Source organism: Hydra vulgaris, chromosome 04, assembly GCF_038396675.1.
Source record: "Hydra vulgaris chromosome 04, alternate assembly HydraT2T_AEP".
In the NCBI taxonomy this organism is placed as follows: domain Eukaryota; kingdom Metazoa; phylum Cnidaria; class Hydrozoa; order Anthoathecata; family Hydridae; genus Hydra; species Hydra vulgaris.
Window position 1 is genome coordinate 24,117,500 of NC_088923.1, and position 17,501 is coordinate 24,135,000.

Consider the following 17,501-nt stretch of genomic DNA (forward strand, 5'->3'; position numbering starts at 1 on the left):
TCAGAGAATTTGATTGTACAAAGTGGCTGGCCACCTTGTTATTGATAATATTTTACTTTTAAATTTTTTATCTGATGATGCCCCATAGATGTGCTGCTCGGTGGAAACTCACCCAGATCCTCAACCCTTGGTGTGCTCCTGTCTTTGTACACAAAAAATCTAAAAAAAGTCATATCCTAATAATTTTTCAAAAAAAAGAAATTTTTGTATGCTTAAATTTAAATTTTTTACTTTTTAAATTATTAGTGTGTCATAATTATGAAATATTAGGAATATACTTAATATATCTTTGGGATCACCCCCTAATTCTTTTTTAACTTTTCTGTTGTATAAATCAGTATAATTTCTGGGGAAAAAAACAAGGCCGTAGACAATTTTGTTTGATGTTTGAGCTAAGCAACTCCGAAACATGAAGAAAACTCCATATTTAAGTATGTTCATATATACGAGGAATGAGGATGCTACGCAAAAAACTACGGTGATTAGAGACTGGGAACAATAAAACCCCAAAACGTTAGCCCCTCCCCCAGCTCCAAATAGGAGGGCAATGAGTCAAATTTGTTTTTTTTTTTAATATTAAACTTTATTTATATTCATTGACAAATTTCAAATTTGATTCAATAATCTCTTTTTGAGCGGCTATTATGACTTTATAAAGTTTACACCCCCTCAGTTTGAGGGTGTGTGAACTTTATAAGGTCATAAAAGCCGAACATCAAATGACTATTGAATCAAATTTGAAATTTTTTGATGAATATAAATAAAGTTTAAAATTACAAAAATATAACAAATTGTTTGAGCTAACCAACTTGTTTCAAAGTCGCTTAGCTCAAACATCAAAAAAAGTTGTCTACGGCCTTAAAAAACATAAACAAACAAATTTGATTGCTATTAAAACAATTTTTTTAGCAAAAAAAGTTCTTTTTATAAGTTCTTGATATCTTGAATCATGGTTAAAAGATTACATTTAGTAAGTATTACGCTATTACTATCGAGTCCTTAATACAAGGAAGGGGGGGGGGATTTTCGCCCAGAAATAATAATCGGGGGGGGGGGGGAGGAATTTACAAAAAAGTTTTATTATTTAGCGGTTACAAGTATCTATTTTTTAATTTTTATGGCCGATTTTCACTTAATTTTCCCTTTTAGTTTTGACATAAACTTGTTGTTGATAACAAGTAAACTTTAGGTGGTTGGTGTCTTAATAAGCTTAGGTTGGGCGCGGAAAATATCCAAAAATTAATAAATGGGAGGGGGGGGGGCGTTTTTAAGGACTCTAGAGAAAGCTTAACATTTAGTAAACATAAAACCTAATAGTGTAAGAAACATCAGAAAATATAAAAAGATATAAAAATAAAAACCAACAAAACATCTTTTTTTATTTTGTTTTTGTTAGTGCAACTTTTTTTTGTATTTCATTAAAAAGTGGGCTGTTCAATACTCCCAATACTAAAAGACCAAGAAGGTAAATGCATTACCTTTGGTTAAAAATCAGAGGAATGTTATGCTTGTACCTTGATGGGGGGTGGTTTTCAGTTGCAATTGACCCACTTCTTTTACCAAATTTCAGTTTAGAAAGATATAAATTTGCTATTTGAAACGGTCTCGAAAAATAAAAAAGGTAGTCAAACGTTTGAGTAGGAATTGGTGACAAGTGGCATTCGTCAAGAATCAGTTCTTACATCACTGCTATTTGTGATCTTAATCAATGACTTACTAAACTTTACTTATAACCATACAATAATACACACAAATGATGGCAATGTCACATGAGTTATTGATATCAATCAATTTTTCTCTGATTATGGAAAACTGTAAACAAACATCGACAACGTTGTAAGATGCTCACACAACTGACTTGTGAATTTTAACCTCAAGGCGTGCATTAAGCAAGACCTTGGAGTACTAATATCAAACAACCACTAAGTAAAAGTACAAGCAGTAGCATTAGATTTTGTTTTGCGATTCAAGGCTTGGCTGTCTCAAGAAGTCATTTTGGTGTTGAAGCTTTCTAGCTATGGAAGAAAACTGTATCAATTGTACATTAAGTACTGCATCTAGAGATTTGTGTGCATACCAGATTATCTCAAAAATTGCAATACTCAAATGTGTCCAACAACAAGGTTACTATTGAACAAAAGCGTCTATCAGACATACATAAATAAAATGAACTGGATACAACTCTGTCGTAAGATGACATATTAGTAATAATAATTTTTGTTAGTAAAAAAGGAAGAAAAAGGGTTTTCTTTCTTCTTTTTTTTTCAAATAATCAATTTGATAATTGTAATCAGTGAATGTTAAATGTGTTGCATAAGTGTTATTTAGTCCAGATGCGGCTCATGAAAATATGGATGTAAAGTAAAGGTATAAGGAATAAAAACATTACCTTGTATAATTAAACATGCTTTTGATTAAAAAATATACATGCTTATAAGGGCGCCTAATTCCTGCTAAGCCCCGGGCGTCATAAAAGCTCTAGGCGGCCCTGCAAGATTGTAGTCACTGTCTGGGACTTGGTTAATTTGCTATTTTGTCTAATTTTTTTCTTCTTTTTGGCAGTAGCGAATCAATTATTTCATTAAAATTATGTCTTTGACCTTGAACGTTACCGACAATAGATCGTATAGAATATTGTGATTTAACAGTATTGTCATTATACCCAGTATCTCTGACAGGGATTATCACGCCTGCTGCCAATGGCACGCTGCCTTCCAAAGTAGTTTTCTAAATCGTCTTGACAAAACCTTTCTGAAAGAATGTAAGGAATGCCATGTTCTAAGAGAAGCTTACAAACTTCTTTGAATGAATGTACTGTTATCTGGATACCTTCATATGTTTGCAAAGATATAAACATATTTGCCTTAGCATTAGCAGTACAACTCCAATCATTTCGATTGTCAATAGACTTTTTCCACTTATTAAAGTATAAAAGAAATCTGTCAAGCCATTCAAAACGTACATCATTAACAGATTCAAATGGCTTTAGATTTTCTTTTAAATTATTAATAGCTTTATTTTTACTTGAAACATTTAAGCAATCAAAAAATTTATCCATCATGAGACAAAATTGAGAATTCCTGCGCATTCTGGTGGACCAAATTCTTGTAAACATTGCCATCTGTTTCGTAAAGACTTGAGCAGCCAAATAAACACGCATTACTAAATAAGGTATTAAATTAATGTAATCACTTATAGTTTATTTACTAATCTTAAGCCACATTCGAAGTCTTCATAATAAAGTTAAGAAATATGACTCCAAAGTATGTGCAAACCATTGTTCCACATATAACGAGTACCTCGTCCAGAAGCAGAATTTGCAAGGTAGATGCGAACGGTTTTAATTAAGTATGGAGTATCTCAAAAGAAATATATGGAACGTTTTTCGTTAGAGTAAATATTGTGAGCTCTGTAAACTAAATCATTACACACATTCATATTTAAGTACTTATACATTCTAAAAAAATTTCTGTTTGGAAAGGCACCATCAGCTTTTGCAGAAATAACTTTTAAATGTATACTTTCAAGGTAAAAAACAACTTTCCAAAAAACAGGCATCAACTGAAATGATGTAATTCCAGTAGTTGCAAAAGTAGCTAAACTGAACGATAACGAATTAACAATGCTCTTTACGAGAAACACAAGTATATGAGTAGCTAATTCTCTAACATTTTTTAAAGTAGAAATATTGGTTTCTTTATCACCAAATATAACAAAACCAATAAGCTCTCCAGTATATTTGTCCCAAAGTAAATCTTCTTCGATATTCATATCATCAAAAATAATTGAAACAAGTTTTTTTTTGCAAGTTCACTTAAGACAGCTGGATTAAATCCCCTTGTAGGTCGGATGTAATTTTTGTAACCTCTTAAAGTTCTTAAGCTCAGAAGAGTTAAAATGCCTACACCTGTATGTTGATCATATCACAAATTACTATAAGTAGATGGTGATTTATCAGCTAGACTTAGACAATATTTTATTATTGCGGGGTGGTATCTAATAGATGAAAGATTGGAACAACTCAAATACTTCTTTGCTCTTCCCAAAACAACTTCATAAATGGTGGGATGTTTTTTTTTATCACTAGCTGAATAAATCGAGATTAGGTCTTCACTAAGTTCTGAAAAAATTTTTTTACTACATATATTTAAAGCAGATTTCATTAATTCAATTTCCTCCTTGTATTGCTTGCTTTGAAGTCTGCATTGGTGCTAAGTCAGTTTAAGTCTACTAGGAGAAGTCGTAGAAATTGGTGCATTTAATTTAGCAGGAGTTTTAAGAGCAGATTAGAGTGTATATTAGAATTTACTTTAACATTAAGTTCATGACAAAATCTGCTAGGCAGATTCTTGCCTAAGGTTAATAATTCACAAGAGTTGCTGCGATAAAATTGAATTTGATGCAGTTTAGATTTTAATAAAGAATTTTTATAAACAAAATAATCAAAATTTTTAGGAACAACATGCTTCTGAAAATTTAAAACTTCAATAGGATCAGGAACTTTTATTCCATTGCAAAATTCTAAAGATTCTATTTCAAAACTAAACTGTGAAAAAACCGCATTTAGAAATGACCTTTTATATTTCAAATATAAATTGTGTGTTTCAGTGTAAAAGAAGAACTCTCAAGTAGTAATTGAGAATTTTCTTGCTTAGATATTGACGATGAGGATCGAATAACAGCACTTTAAGTTGACGATTCTAAGCTCTTTTTTGATAAATTTAACAATGGCAGCTCCCCATCTTTTAATTGTATTTGTGTTTCATAACACCAAAATTGCTCAGGGAAAAAGTGAAGCTCACATATCCACAATTTTTTATGTTCAAAATTGTTTATTTTCTTTCGAAAAATATTATCAACAACTCAATCTTTTGTTATAATGTTAATTAATTCTGAAGCCCATTTTTTTGTGAAATCGTCCGTTTCTTTAGAAATTTTTAAGAAAGCAACTCCAGTATATCTTCTTGAGGCAGAACATCCATAAATTGAAGAGTTTTCACCAGGCATATGCAAGTATATCTTGAGTCAAGAAAAATAGTTAGTTTATTAGATAAACAACAGGATTTTTAAAAACTTGTGCAGGGTTGCAGATCTAGGGATAGCAAAAATGGTATACAATAAGTTCAAACAATCGGTCATTGCTTCCAGACTATCTATTTCTTATGACTATAGTATTACTAAATCTTTTTTTATTAAGACATAAAGGGAAAATTTGCTGTTTGTAAATGTATCTTTTTCAAAGGCAGGGCTTACATTTTTAGACAAATTGTTTTTTTTGTTGTTGCTATATTTAAAAATACCACTAAAAATCTAAAAGCAGCAAAGAAAGTGTCTCGTATTATTTGAATAGCCCTATATAGCATAATGTGCAATTACTTTTAAAAGTAATTGCAGTTATAGCATAAGCATTCTTTCAATCTATTTTGAGTATTTATAAGCAAAATAATCAAAATAATGAAAAATTAGAATAAAAATTGACCAAATAAGAGTCGTTTGGTTTTTTAAATGAGATATTAATTAGTAACAAAATGCTACCCATCTGTTATTTTAAATATCAACATTACAAGCACTCAGTAAGAACTAATTGGAGCACATTTACCTAAGTCCAAATGGGTAATATAAATTGTATTATCGTGGGCTTATATAAGATAATTATTTGTATGTGTTTTCAGTGAATGCCCAAATATGTGAAATATTGCCCAGAGAATACTAAATAAACTAGCTAAGATATACTGAAAACTAGCATTTGAAAGAACTTTATTTTTTCTATTTTTAATATAAAAAGAAAAAGAAAAACAACAAGAAATTAATATTTTTAGGCATTTTTTTGACGCCCATACCGCTCTTATGGTATGCTCTAAACAGATATGGATTCACCCTGCTCAGATTATGTAACTTGTTTTGCATAGATTCAGGAAGTTAAAACAAAATACTTTAGTTTAGCATAAAGTTTCACATTCATAAAATAATGGTAGTGCTAAACTAAAGTATTTTGTTTTAACTTCTTGTTTTAACATTTTCACTTCTCATACCCTAGGGTATAAGAAAACATCATGATAATTGTCTAATTTTCTTTTCAGTGGTCTTGTTTTATCACATAATTGACTTGAATCAACAACACTTTTATTTGCTATGAGGAATTACAGTTTCATTAAATAAAGAAATTGCTTCAATAAATTTAAAAAATACTATTGATTTGCATTCTAGTTTAAATACATACATATATGTGCGTGTATGTGTGTATATATATCTACATACATATATAAACACACACACACATATGTAAATATATATTTATTGTAAATTGTTTAAATATAGGTAAAAACTCACAAAAATATGCTTTTATTTTCTCAAAAATCTTTTATACTATCTGAAATACAACTTCTTCTAGTATTGTGTTGAAATACACAATCTGAATGTGTTTTTCAGTATTCCGAATATTATTAGAATTAACTGAAAAAGGCAATCACTTAGCAAATAATTCTTTATAATAATATAAGCTGCCAAACATAAACTGACAAATAATTCAATCATTTGGTGCAATCTTTTGACAAGGTTATAATTAAATTTTTAGTAAAATTTTAAACTCTTGAAATGTTTTGGGTTAACCAAGATGGCTGCCGTTTTAAAAATTGGCTTCAAAAAAGTTACGTGACACCATCTCCTGCTTATTAAACCTCCTTGATAAAAATTCGTAAAACATCAAATAACAATTTGTTTACAAACACCCACATTATGAAAAACTGAAGCGATAAAAAACAAAACTTTTAGATGATGCTCTAAACTTTGGCACAAACCATCGCCTTTATAGTTTAAATAATATATGGATGATTAATAAAAAGTATGTATAACTGACAGTTACTGCTATTCACCAAGCATTTGACAACATCAATAAGTTGTATTTTTTGTGGAAAAAATGTTGCTTAAATTATAATTGACGTCGTGTAAAATCTATATAAAAAAATATGTTTATTGGCTAGTTAAATAACTATGCTAGCAGTTTGTAATTTACTACACCAAGCATATGTTTTTATGATATAAAAAAAATCTGGTGCAAATTTGTTTTAATATTGTTCTTTCCAACATTTTTTGTAAAGTTAGAGATATTTTATTTCTTTGATTATCTTCATCATCAACATTGAATAATATATTTGTATATGAAATTGGAAACAGTGGCTAAAGTTGGTGTTGTCGCTACAGGTGCAATTTCATAATGCATGTCGGCTACACCCAGATGTTAATGTTAAAACTATAACTTTTGCGATTGCAGCTTTGGTAATGATTGGAAATGATTCATAATCTTTTTTGGCTTTATTATCCCTTGGATTTTGATTGCTTTCATTGCTTGGATTTTTATCATGTAAATATTGCAAAACACTTGATTTTTGTTCGTCTTTCAAGAATACGTACTTTGTAGCTGCTTTTGATTCATAACTTAATAGACATGGAACTTAATAGACAATTGAATAGCAGCATTTGCAGATAACTAACTTGCATCCTGTTGGCAGATTCCTACAGTTGTAAGCCTAATGGGAAGTAAAATTGAAAAGATTTTTGACAACATGTCAAACTTGGCATCTAAAAACATAGTGGGTGATTTTAAATCTATTAGACTTTTTTGATGCAATTTTTGAATTTGTTGAAACGTTCTATCATAGACACCAAACTATTCCATCGTGTTCATGAGTCAAAAATTAGAGACGGTTCTTTCCCGAACTCTACTTTTATATATTTTTGTAGTATTTTATCATTTTTTGTAGGTGAAGTTCTAAATATTTTGACCACTTTACAAAATTTTTTAATTAATGGTAGTATTTGCTAATGTACCAGAAAAGCAGAATTATGATATTCATTTTCAGTGGACATTTTTGTAATCTTCATCAATTAATTTGTCATCATCTGTAGAATTTTGCTTATTTTCAAATCTGGGTGTGGAAACAGAATTGATGTTGGTATCTTCTTCATTATGTAGACTAGCCTCGTTAACAGGTTTTTTGTAAAGTGCGCTGATAACAGCCAACTGAGTTCCATGCACTAAATATAGCTGCTAATGTGCTGTGGTAAGCTGAAGCGCAATAAGTGGTGATACCTACAATATCCTTCATCAAAAGCTCAAAATCATCTAACCTATCATTTGCAAGCTCAACGCATTTTTCTGCTAGAATTGTTCCAAAAGCATGAATCAATTCTAGATTCCAAATTCTTTGTCTGACCGGACATTAATTTTTCTGTAATATCTATTTCTCACCAATGTCCATTCAACAAAAATAATTCAAGACCATTTTGTAATTTTTAGTGATCCTTTGGTATGTTGGAAAAACATCTGACTGTTAAGCCTTTTCTGATTTCATATGACGTGCAAATTATGTTGAATGATAAACCATCACATGCAGTCATCCTAACGAAAATAGCTGGTAATGAGTCATTCGTTTTATCATTTAAAAAAAGTTGTTTATAGTTACAAAAGATTTTGATCTCTTTACAGATTCTGAAGAACCTAAAACAGTGGATTGCTAATGGAAACAGATTTTCTCTTACTTTTGATTTTATTGAGATATAAACTTTAATTACACACATGAAAAACTAGAATAGCTATTATATAATATAGCTATTATAACGTGTTCTATATAGTTATGCCATTTTATGCGGTATCTTTCTGACAAGAAAGTTATATGTGGCCCAAATGACCATAGTGTTTATAAGTGAAATAAAAGTGTTTAACTCTGAAAAATAAAGGAATAAAAGTGTTAAACTTTTATATGTAAAATACTAGATAAAGAGGTTAAAGAGGTCATCACCATTTTAATACAAAATTAATCAGAATATGGTGGTGTATAGAACAATTCAGAACAAATAATTTATGAGTTTTATAAAAAGTTTTATTATGTATGTATCTATTTGTGAATAAAGTTATAAAAAAATGCAATAAGTATTATATTTTGCTCTTAAAATTTTTAAACTGATATGAGGTTATGCATCTACATTCGTGTAAGATTAAGTAATATGAGTCTAATGACTTGTTTATAAATGTTTTATTCCAAATGCGTTACTATCCTGTAAGAATATAGTGCGGTATTTGTTTGCATTTAGTGTAGTTTTCAATTGTATAAGTATTATAGCCACACAAAGATCATACACAAACCATCCTATAAGGCAGAGTGGTAGGCATATGGCTTACATATGCTTTCAAAATGTGACCAACCTGAAACTTACGGCATACAATAACACATACAAATATAGCGAAGGATTCGTTCTGATTAAGTGTGATTTTAATGCTTCAAGTATTATAGCCACACATAACTTGCACCTATGTCATCAATGTGCAACTCTATTAAAATTTCTTGTCAGGTATATTTGCATGTATGTATATATGTTGGTAGGTATGTATGTATGTATGTATGTATGTATGTATGTATGTATGTATGTATGTATGTATGTATGTATGTATGTATGTATGTATGTATGTATGTATGTATGTATGTATGTATGTATGTATGTATGTATGTATGTATGTATGTATGTATGTATGTATGTATGTATGTATGTAGTGATGTATGTATGTATGTATGTATGTATTTATGTATGTATGTATGTATGTATGTATGTATGTATGTATGTATGTATGTATGTATGTATGTATGTATGTATGTATGTATGTATGTATGGATGCATGAATGTATGTATGTATATATGTATGTATGTATGTATGTATATATGTATGTATATATGTATGTATGTATGTATGTGAGTATGTATGTATGTATGTATGCATGCATGTATGTATGTATGTATGTATGTATGTATGTATGTATGTATGTATGTATGTATGTATGTATGTATGTATGTATGTATGTATGTATGTATGTATGTATGTATGTATGTATGTATGTATGTATGTATGTATGTATGTATGTATATATGTATGTATGTATGTATGTATGTATGTATGTATGTATGTATGTATGTATGTATGTATGTATGTATGTATGTATGTATGTATGTATGTATGTATGTATGTATGTATGTATGTATGTATGAATGTATGTATGTATGTATGTATGTTAATATAGATAGAAAATAATTTATTTTATAGATTCTTGTTTTAATTACAAAACAATTGATGATTTTCAAAGAAGTACTGCTTTTAAAATAGCTTCTTATGTTCCATCAGCATGTGATAGACCATTTAGTGCTGATTGGTATCGTTTTACAAGTGGTGCTGGGGGTAAAATACCAACTATAAACCCATCTCCGTACTCATGTGGTAATAAATTTATTAACCTTTATACATTAAACTAAACTATATACGATATAATTAATTTATTTTGTTAAATTAAATTTATACTTTAATATTATAAACGGTAAATTTGTTATTATACATTTGTTTATTCATTAACTTTTAAATTATTTTTTCAACCAGTATATTAGATTTGTTAAATAACTTCAAACCAGTATATTTGATTTGTTAATTAATATTTAAACTAGTATATTAAATTAGTTAATTAATTTTCAAACCGATATATTAGATTGAACGAATATCATTATAGATTGTATAAGATTATATTTGTATATTACATAATATTAATTTTATTAATTAATAAATTAACGATAAAGTAAATTTGTTAATAATTTGATAAAATGTTTGTTTTGCTGTTGTTTTTTTAATTATTTTATTTATTTAATATTAAATAAAACTTTTTTTACTTTGATTTAAAATTTAAATAAAACTTTTGTTTTGCTGTTGTTTTTTTCAAATTATTTTGTTCAGAATTTAAATAAAATGCTTGTTTAGGCATTTTTATTTAAATTAATTATTTTAAATTAATTAATTTAAATTAATTTTTTACTTTTCATTATATTATTATTAACTTTTCAATATTACTTTACTTAACATATATTAGTTTACTTATTCAATATAGGTTTAACTATTACAATTAGTACCATTTTTTATTTAAAGTTTATTGCAAAAAGGTAAAATTTATAAAGTACAAGCACTCGTAACCGTGTAGCAATAACTAATAATAAAGTTAAGCTAATCATTAAATCATTAAAAATTTGTTACATTAGTTTTCAAACGAGTACTTTTTCTATATTAGTTTTCTTATTCTATATTTATTTTCAAACTTATTCTATATTAGTTTAACAAGTACCATTTTTTATATAAAGTTTATGGTAACTTAAAAAAGGTAAACTTTACAAAGTACAAATGCTAATAAACTATAGAAAACATATAGTAAAATCAACTAATTAAAAACCTTTTAATAACCCTTAAGGTAATCTAATACCTGATGACTAAAAAATGAGACAAAATTTAAATCAATTTATGTATGCTATTCATAATCATGCAATTGAAATAAATTAGTATATTTATAGGGAATTTAGTTCTCAATTAAAATTATATCATAGTTTTAAAATATTAATTAAAATGGCTCCATATAAAACAATTTTGCAAGAAGACCTAAGAAAACGCATTTCCCAATTTAGAAATTCGCATCTGGAAAAGCCAAAAATCTTCACAGTAAACACTTTCTAGATGAAGGAGCATTGAAAGTGACCATATATTGTTATTTATAACGTGTAGACAATAATTTAGGCTATCAACGAAAAAAAGGAAGCGGTCCAAAGGCGAAAAAAATGGACAAAAGCACATAGACCAATTGAAAAAGGCATTTGATCATCATCACGGTGTTTTACAACGCCAAGTAGCTCGATGATTCGATTGTGACCAAACGTATATATCTAAAATTCTTAAAAACAAGACGAATACTAGATATTACAAGAAGAAAAAGATTCCACATCGAAGTGAAAGCCAACTTGCTCGAATCAAACCTTTGTGTCGGCATACATATCGCAATTTTAGAAATTTTGATTTTGTCTTGGATGACAAATCATATTTCACATATGCAAATACAACATTGACGATGGCTTCTATTCTAGTGACGTGTCATCTACAACTAGCAACGTCAAATTCAAAAGAAAGAACAAGTACGAGAAAAAGGTGCTAGTCTCTTTGATTATATCGCCCAAAGGGACTTCAAAACCAATTAATTTTGAAAGCGGTTAACTAACAAGCATACATTGGATGTCTCTGCAAGCGGTTAATACCCTTCATTGATGAACATTATAAAAATGAAGATTACATGTTCTGGCCAGATTTAGCTAGCTCTCACTATGCAAATGAAGTGGTTTCTTTTCTCAATGCCAATAACATCAAATACCTGCCAAAGGTAAAAAATCCACCCATTGCACCAAAAGCTCGACCATTTAAGGACTTTTGGGGTCAGTTGAAACGCTAAGTCTATGAGGATAATTGGCAAGCAACAAGCATTCCTCAACTCAAACGGCGTATCATGAATTGTCTTAACAAAATGGATCCGGAAGTGGCAAAACGTTATGCCTCAATGACTTCAGTTCGTCTAGGTCGAATTGCTTTTAATGATTTTTTTGAAAAAAAAAATATATATATTTTTAAATATCATATAATTGTTTATAAATTTATTTTAAATTAAAATTGATGACTATGTAACTATGGCTATAATAACAATTTTAAAGTTGTCTCATTTTTTAGTCATTAGGTGTTAATTATCAAATCTAAACTCACTTATAAAATAAAATCAAACATTAAGTTTATCCATATAGATAAAATTAACAAACATTAATGTCAATTAATAAGTGAATAGTTGAACTTTGGTTTTGCGCTCGCAAATCAAACTAATTGCTTTTTAATTTTTTCTTAGGAGTTAAATATCCTGTTTGGTTAAATGGTGAAGAGCCATCTGCAGTTGGGGAAATAAAAACAATTCAGGCTTGTGTGGTAGTTGATGAAAATCCGTGTGCCAAGAAAATTTATGTAAAGGTTCAAAAATGTTTGCAGATCAATGAAGAATATTTTATTTACTTTTTAAAGGCTCTACCGGGTTGTCCAATGAGATACTGTGCTGGTAAAAAAAATTATAATTTTAATGTTAATAAATATTTATGAAATTATTTATCAAATAATTTTATGTATATTTAACTATGCTGTAAATTTTAGGCACTAAAAAAAAGTGTGGTCCTGAAGAAAGTTCTGCAACTGGTTTTGAGCCATGCTCGAGTAAATTTTCTTTTTTAATATATCACTCATTTTAAGAGTTAGTTTTTATTTAAATCCAATTGTGTATGATTTCTATTAAATCCAATGGTAAATGAATTTATTCATTTTTAATTTTTATATTCATTTTTATATTTCTACTAAATAGAATTTTTTTAATATTATTTAGATTTTATTTTTGTATTTAATTATTTTTTATTAATCTTTTAAATAGGTATTATTTACTTTTTATTATATTGTTATTTCTTATTTGTTATTATTTAAAATACTAACTTATTATTTAGGTAATTTTCCTAAGATAGATAAAGATCCAGTTGTTACTGTTGGTGTAAAAGATAAGCGTGTGAGTTTTTCTTGCAAGTTCAACACAGTAAAAGAAAGTAATGCACGATATGAAGTGACTTGGTTTCAAGGTCCAGTAGAAAAGCAAATAAAAGGTCCTGAAATCTTTTCAGATGAACAAAACGATGCTTTTCTTCAAAATACAAACAAATATGGTGAAAATGGAACATTTTGTCTTGGTTATAATGTAAGTTTTATGTATAGTGTGGTTTTTTGGATTTTAAATACCAAAATTTATACTTATATATTTATAGATGCTACCAAAAAAATAGATTGATTTTTTTTCTATTTATCTGCAAAGTAACAAACATTAAATCCAAACACAACAGTTAAGACTCCCATTGCAATATTTTTTTTCAAGAGAAAATCTTTCTTTTAAGGTTTTATTATAGTTTTAGGGTCATTATATGCCAAAAGTATCAAAATTTTAAGATTTTGACATTAACCATTTCAGATTTTGATGAAACCTGATAAGTTATTTTATATGAATTTATCTTATATTTTATGAACAAAATGGCGATTTGGTTATTTCAACAATTTACATTAAGCAAAAACTTTTATTCATTGTTATATTTAAATTGTTTTTTTAAGTTGTTTAGTTATCGCAATACTTCTTAAAGAAATAATTATTTCCTTTTTATTTGCAAACTAATTCAATACGTAAAAATATTTTATGAAGGTCTCCGTCATAGATTTAAACTTCATTTAAAAATTTTTTAAGAAAAAAAAGTTAAGAAAATTTTTTTTTTAAGAGAATTTCTTTCACATATGAAATTATAACTTATTTTTTTTTTTTATTATGATTTACTCCCAATTAGGCTGCAAGTAATTATTATATTTATTGGTAGTTACAAGAAAACAAAGAATAGAGTAAAAGAGTAAGGAAACGGTTGGCAGAAGACTTAAGAAGTTGTAGGTTGTATAAGTAAAAAAGGCATGAAGATGGAAAGGAGTTTTTGTTAAAAATTTATGCATACTAATCAAGAGCCCACTTGCATGATAATTTTTAAAAATTCAATCATACCACCTTAATGTATTAGGTCTCTGCCTAAAGCAGGTCCAAAGTTAGTATTAAAAAGAGGAACAAAAAAGGGCTTAATTTTAATTTAAGACGGAAGAGAGTTATTGTTAAAAATTTATTCATACTAATCAAGAGCCCACCTCGCAGTGATTTAGAAACACTTAAAATTTGGCCAAAATACAGTTTTTTGAGTAGCGCAATTTAAATAATGTTATTAGCTAACTATTTTCTACAGTTTCTTATGATTATAACAGTATAAAAAAATAAGTACTGAAATAATAGATTTAAACGTTAGCTTATGTTTGAAAGTGACCGAAAACAGGTTTATTTTATCATTAAAATTTTATCATTATTAAAACCTAATTTTCTCCCGAAATACGATACCTTTCATTTTAATTTTCATTATATAAAAAGATATTAGATAATTTTATCTTAATTTGATGAAACATTTGAAATGTGTTTATGCATCTTGTAAGAAATGGATTTAAAAAAATGCAATTTTAACAAGTTTAAACTGATTTTTATAGAGCTAGGATTTTTTACCTTTGACTTGCTTCGCGAAGCTAATTCTTTTTTTAAAGAGAGTTCATTCTATAAAAAACTAAAAAATGTTAGCTGCCCCTAACTTGCCCCATTTTTGTAATAATGTGGTTTTAAAAAGCTCATTTTATAAAGAAAAATTAGGGATGTAAAAGCTAATATATGCATGTAAAAATTGATTTAAATTTTCTTTCACTTAGGAATAAAATATATGTAAAGTTTACTAAACATCAATTTTATTTAGTTATTGAGGACAGAGTTTAGATTGATAGAAATGAATTATTTCAAAATTTACTTTTTGATTACATTTTTTTACAAAAAAAAAACAACCTCCTTTCCCCCCCCCCCCCTCTAAACCCTCCCCCCTCCCTCCTTTTTCCCTTTCCTTTTCTTCTTTCCCTTCCTCCACCATAATTTTATACTTTTCGAAAGATTTATAGTCTACTTTCTTTGTCTAACTTTTTTACATAATAGAGCAAATTTTTAGCAATTTTGAATAAATATTTTCTTAAAATTTACTTTTGACCTAATTTTAAGTTATTCCTGATCACTGTGTACCTGCATGATAATTTTTAAAAATTCGATTGTACCACCTAAATGTATTAGGCTACTGCCTAAAGCAGGTCCAAGGTTAGCAGTAAAAAGAGGGACAAAAGAGGGTTCAAATAAGGTTCTAACTAACTCACTAGTTAAAGCATGGTTTGCTTATTATAAATACATGCAAATTAGTAAGACTAAAGTTAATAATAAATAATTATTTGTGACTGAAAGTAAGCAAAAATATTTTAGAGAAGTCTGCACTCAAAATAAATAATATATATATATATATATATATATATATATATATATATATATATATATATATATATATATATATATATATATTATTTATTTTGAGTGCAGACTTCTCTAAAATATTTTTGTTTACTTTCAGTCACAAATAATTATTTATTATTAACTTTAGTCTTACTAATTTGCATGTATTTATAATAAGCAAACCATGCTTTAACTAGTGAGTTAGTTAGAACCTTATTTGAACCCTCTTTTGTCCCTCTTTTTACTGCTAACCTTGGACCTGCTTTAGGCAGTAGCCTAATACATTTAGGTGGTACAATCGAATTTTTAAAAATTATCATGCAGGTACACAGTGATCAGGAATAACTTAAAATTAGGTCAAAAGTAAATTTTAAGAAAATATTTATTCAAAATTGCTAAAAATTTGCTCTATTATGTAAAAAAGTTAGACAAAGAAAGTAGACTATAAATCTTTCGAAAAGTATAAAATTATGGTGGAGGAAGGGAAAGAAGAAAAGGAAAGGGAAAAAGGAGGGAGGGGGGAGGGTTTAGAGGGGGGGGGGGGAAAGGAGGTTGTTTTTTTTTTGTAAAAAAATGTAATCAAAAAGTAAATTTTGAAATAATTCATTTCTATCAATCTAAACTCTGTCCTCAATAACTAAATAAAATTGATGTTTAGTAAACTTTACATATATTTTATTCCTAAGTGAAAGAAAATTTAAATCAATTTTTACATGCATATATTAGCTTTTACATCCCTAATTTTTCTTTATAAAATGAGCTTTTTAAAACCACATTATTACAAAAATGGGGCAAGTTAGGGGCAGCTAACATTTTTTAGTTTTTTATAGAATGAACTCTCTTTAAAAAAAGAATTAGCTTCGCGAAGCAAGTCAAAGGTAAAAAATCCTAGCTCTATAAAAATCAGTTTAAACTTGTTAAAATTGCATTTTTTTAAATCCATTTCTTACAAGATGCATAAACACATTTCAAATGTTTCATCAAATTAAGATAAAATTATCTAATATCTTTTCAAATCAAATGCTTCTTTGAAATCCAAAAACAAAACATCAATCGAAATGTCCTCTTCATACGCTTGCGTGATTAAATCTTATGTTTCCAACAGGTTTGTTATACAACTTTTGTTATTACCAAAACCATGTTGCTCTTTAGAAATTATATTGTTTTCAATGAGGAACACCATCATACAATCTCTAATAATTCGCTCCATTAATTTACCATTATTTTGATGCTAATGAAACCGGTCTATAATATGTTGCATCTAGTTTTCTGCCCTTTTTAATAACGGAATAACGTTGACACATGACCATAGCTTTGGAATAGTTCCTGTACTAAAAGATTGATGAAATATTAATGCTAAACAACTCGACAAAGATTCTGAACATTCCCTTAAAACTTTTGGGTGAACATTATCTGGACCTACTGATTTGTACATGTTTAAATTACTCAAATGTTTCTGAATAATAGAAATATTAAAATATGGATCAGGATATTTTTTTAAAAATTGTTGCTTGAAACTTTTTCTGATGAATCATCTTGTATAAAAACAAATGCAAAAAATTCAATAAGACTGTTTACTATCTCTTGATTGTCAGTAGTTATAATACCATTATGTAGCTTTATTGCTTTGATAGAGTCTTTAAATCTTGTTTTGTTATTTATATATGTGTAGACACTTTTAGGATTGTTTTT

General features: G+C 28.0%; 1 protein-coding gene across 1 annotated transcript in view; it reads left to right on the forward strand.

The window, feature by feature from the left end:
• The window catches only part of LOC100199379 (von Willebrand factor D and EGF domain-containing protein), a 95,524-nt gene that overhangs the window by 28,920 nt on the left and 49,103 nt on the right, over positions 1-17,501 (forward strand). Inside the window, exons 3-6 of the mRNA XM_065795843.1 lie at positions 10,094-10,264; positions 12,738-12,941; positions 13,034-13,093; positions 13,375-13,619. Of these exons, the coding sequence (XP_065651915.1) occupies positions 10,094-10,264; positions 12,738-12,941; positions 13,034-13,093; positions 13,375-13,619 (680 nt within the window). The remainder of the gene's footprint in view (positions 1-10,093; positions 10,265-12,737; positions 12,942-13,033; positions 13,094-13,374; positions 13,620-17,501) is intronic.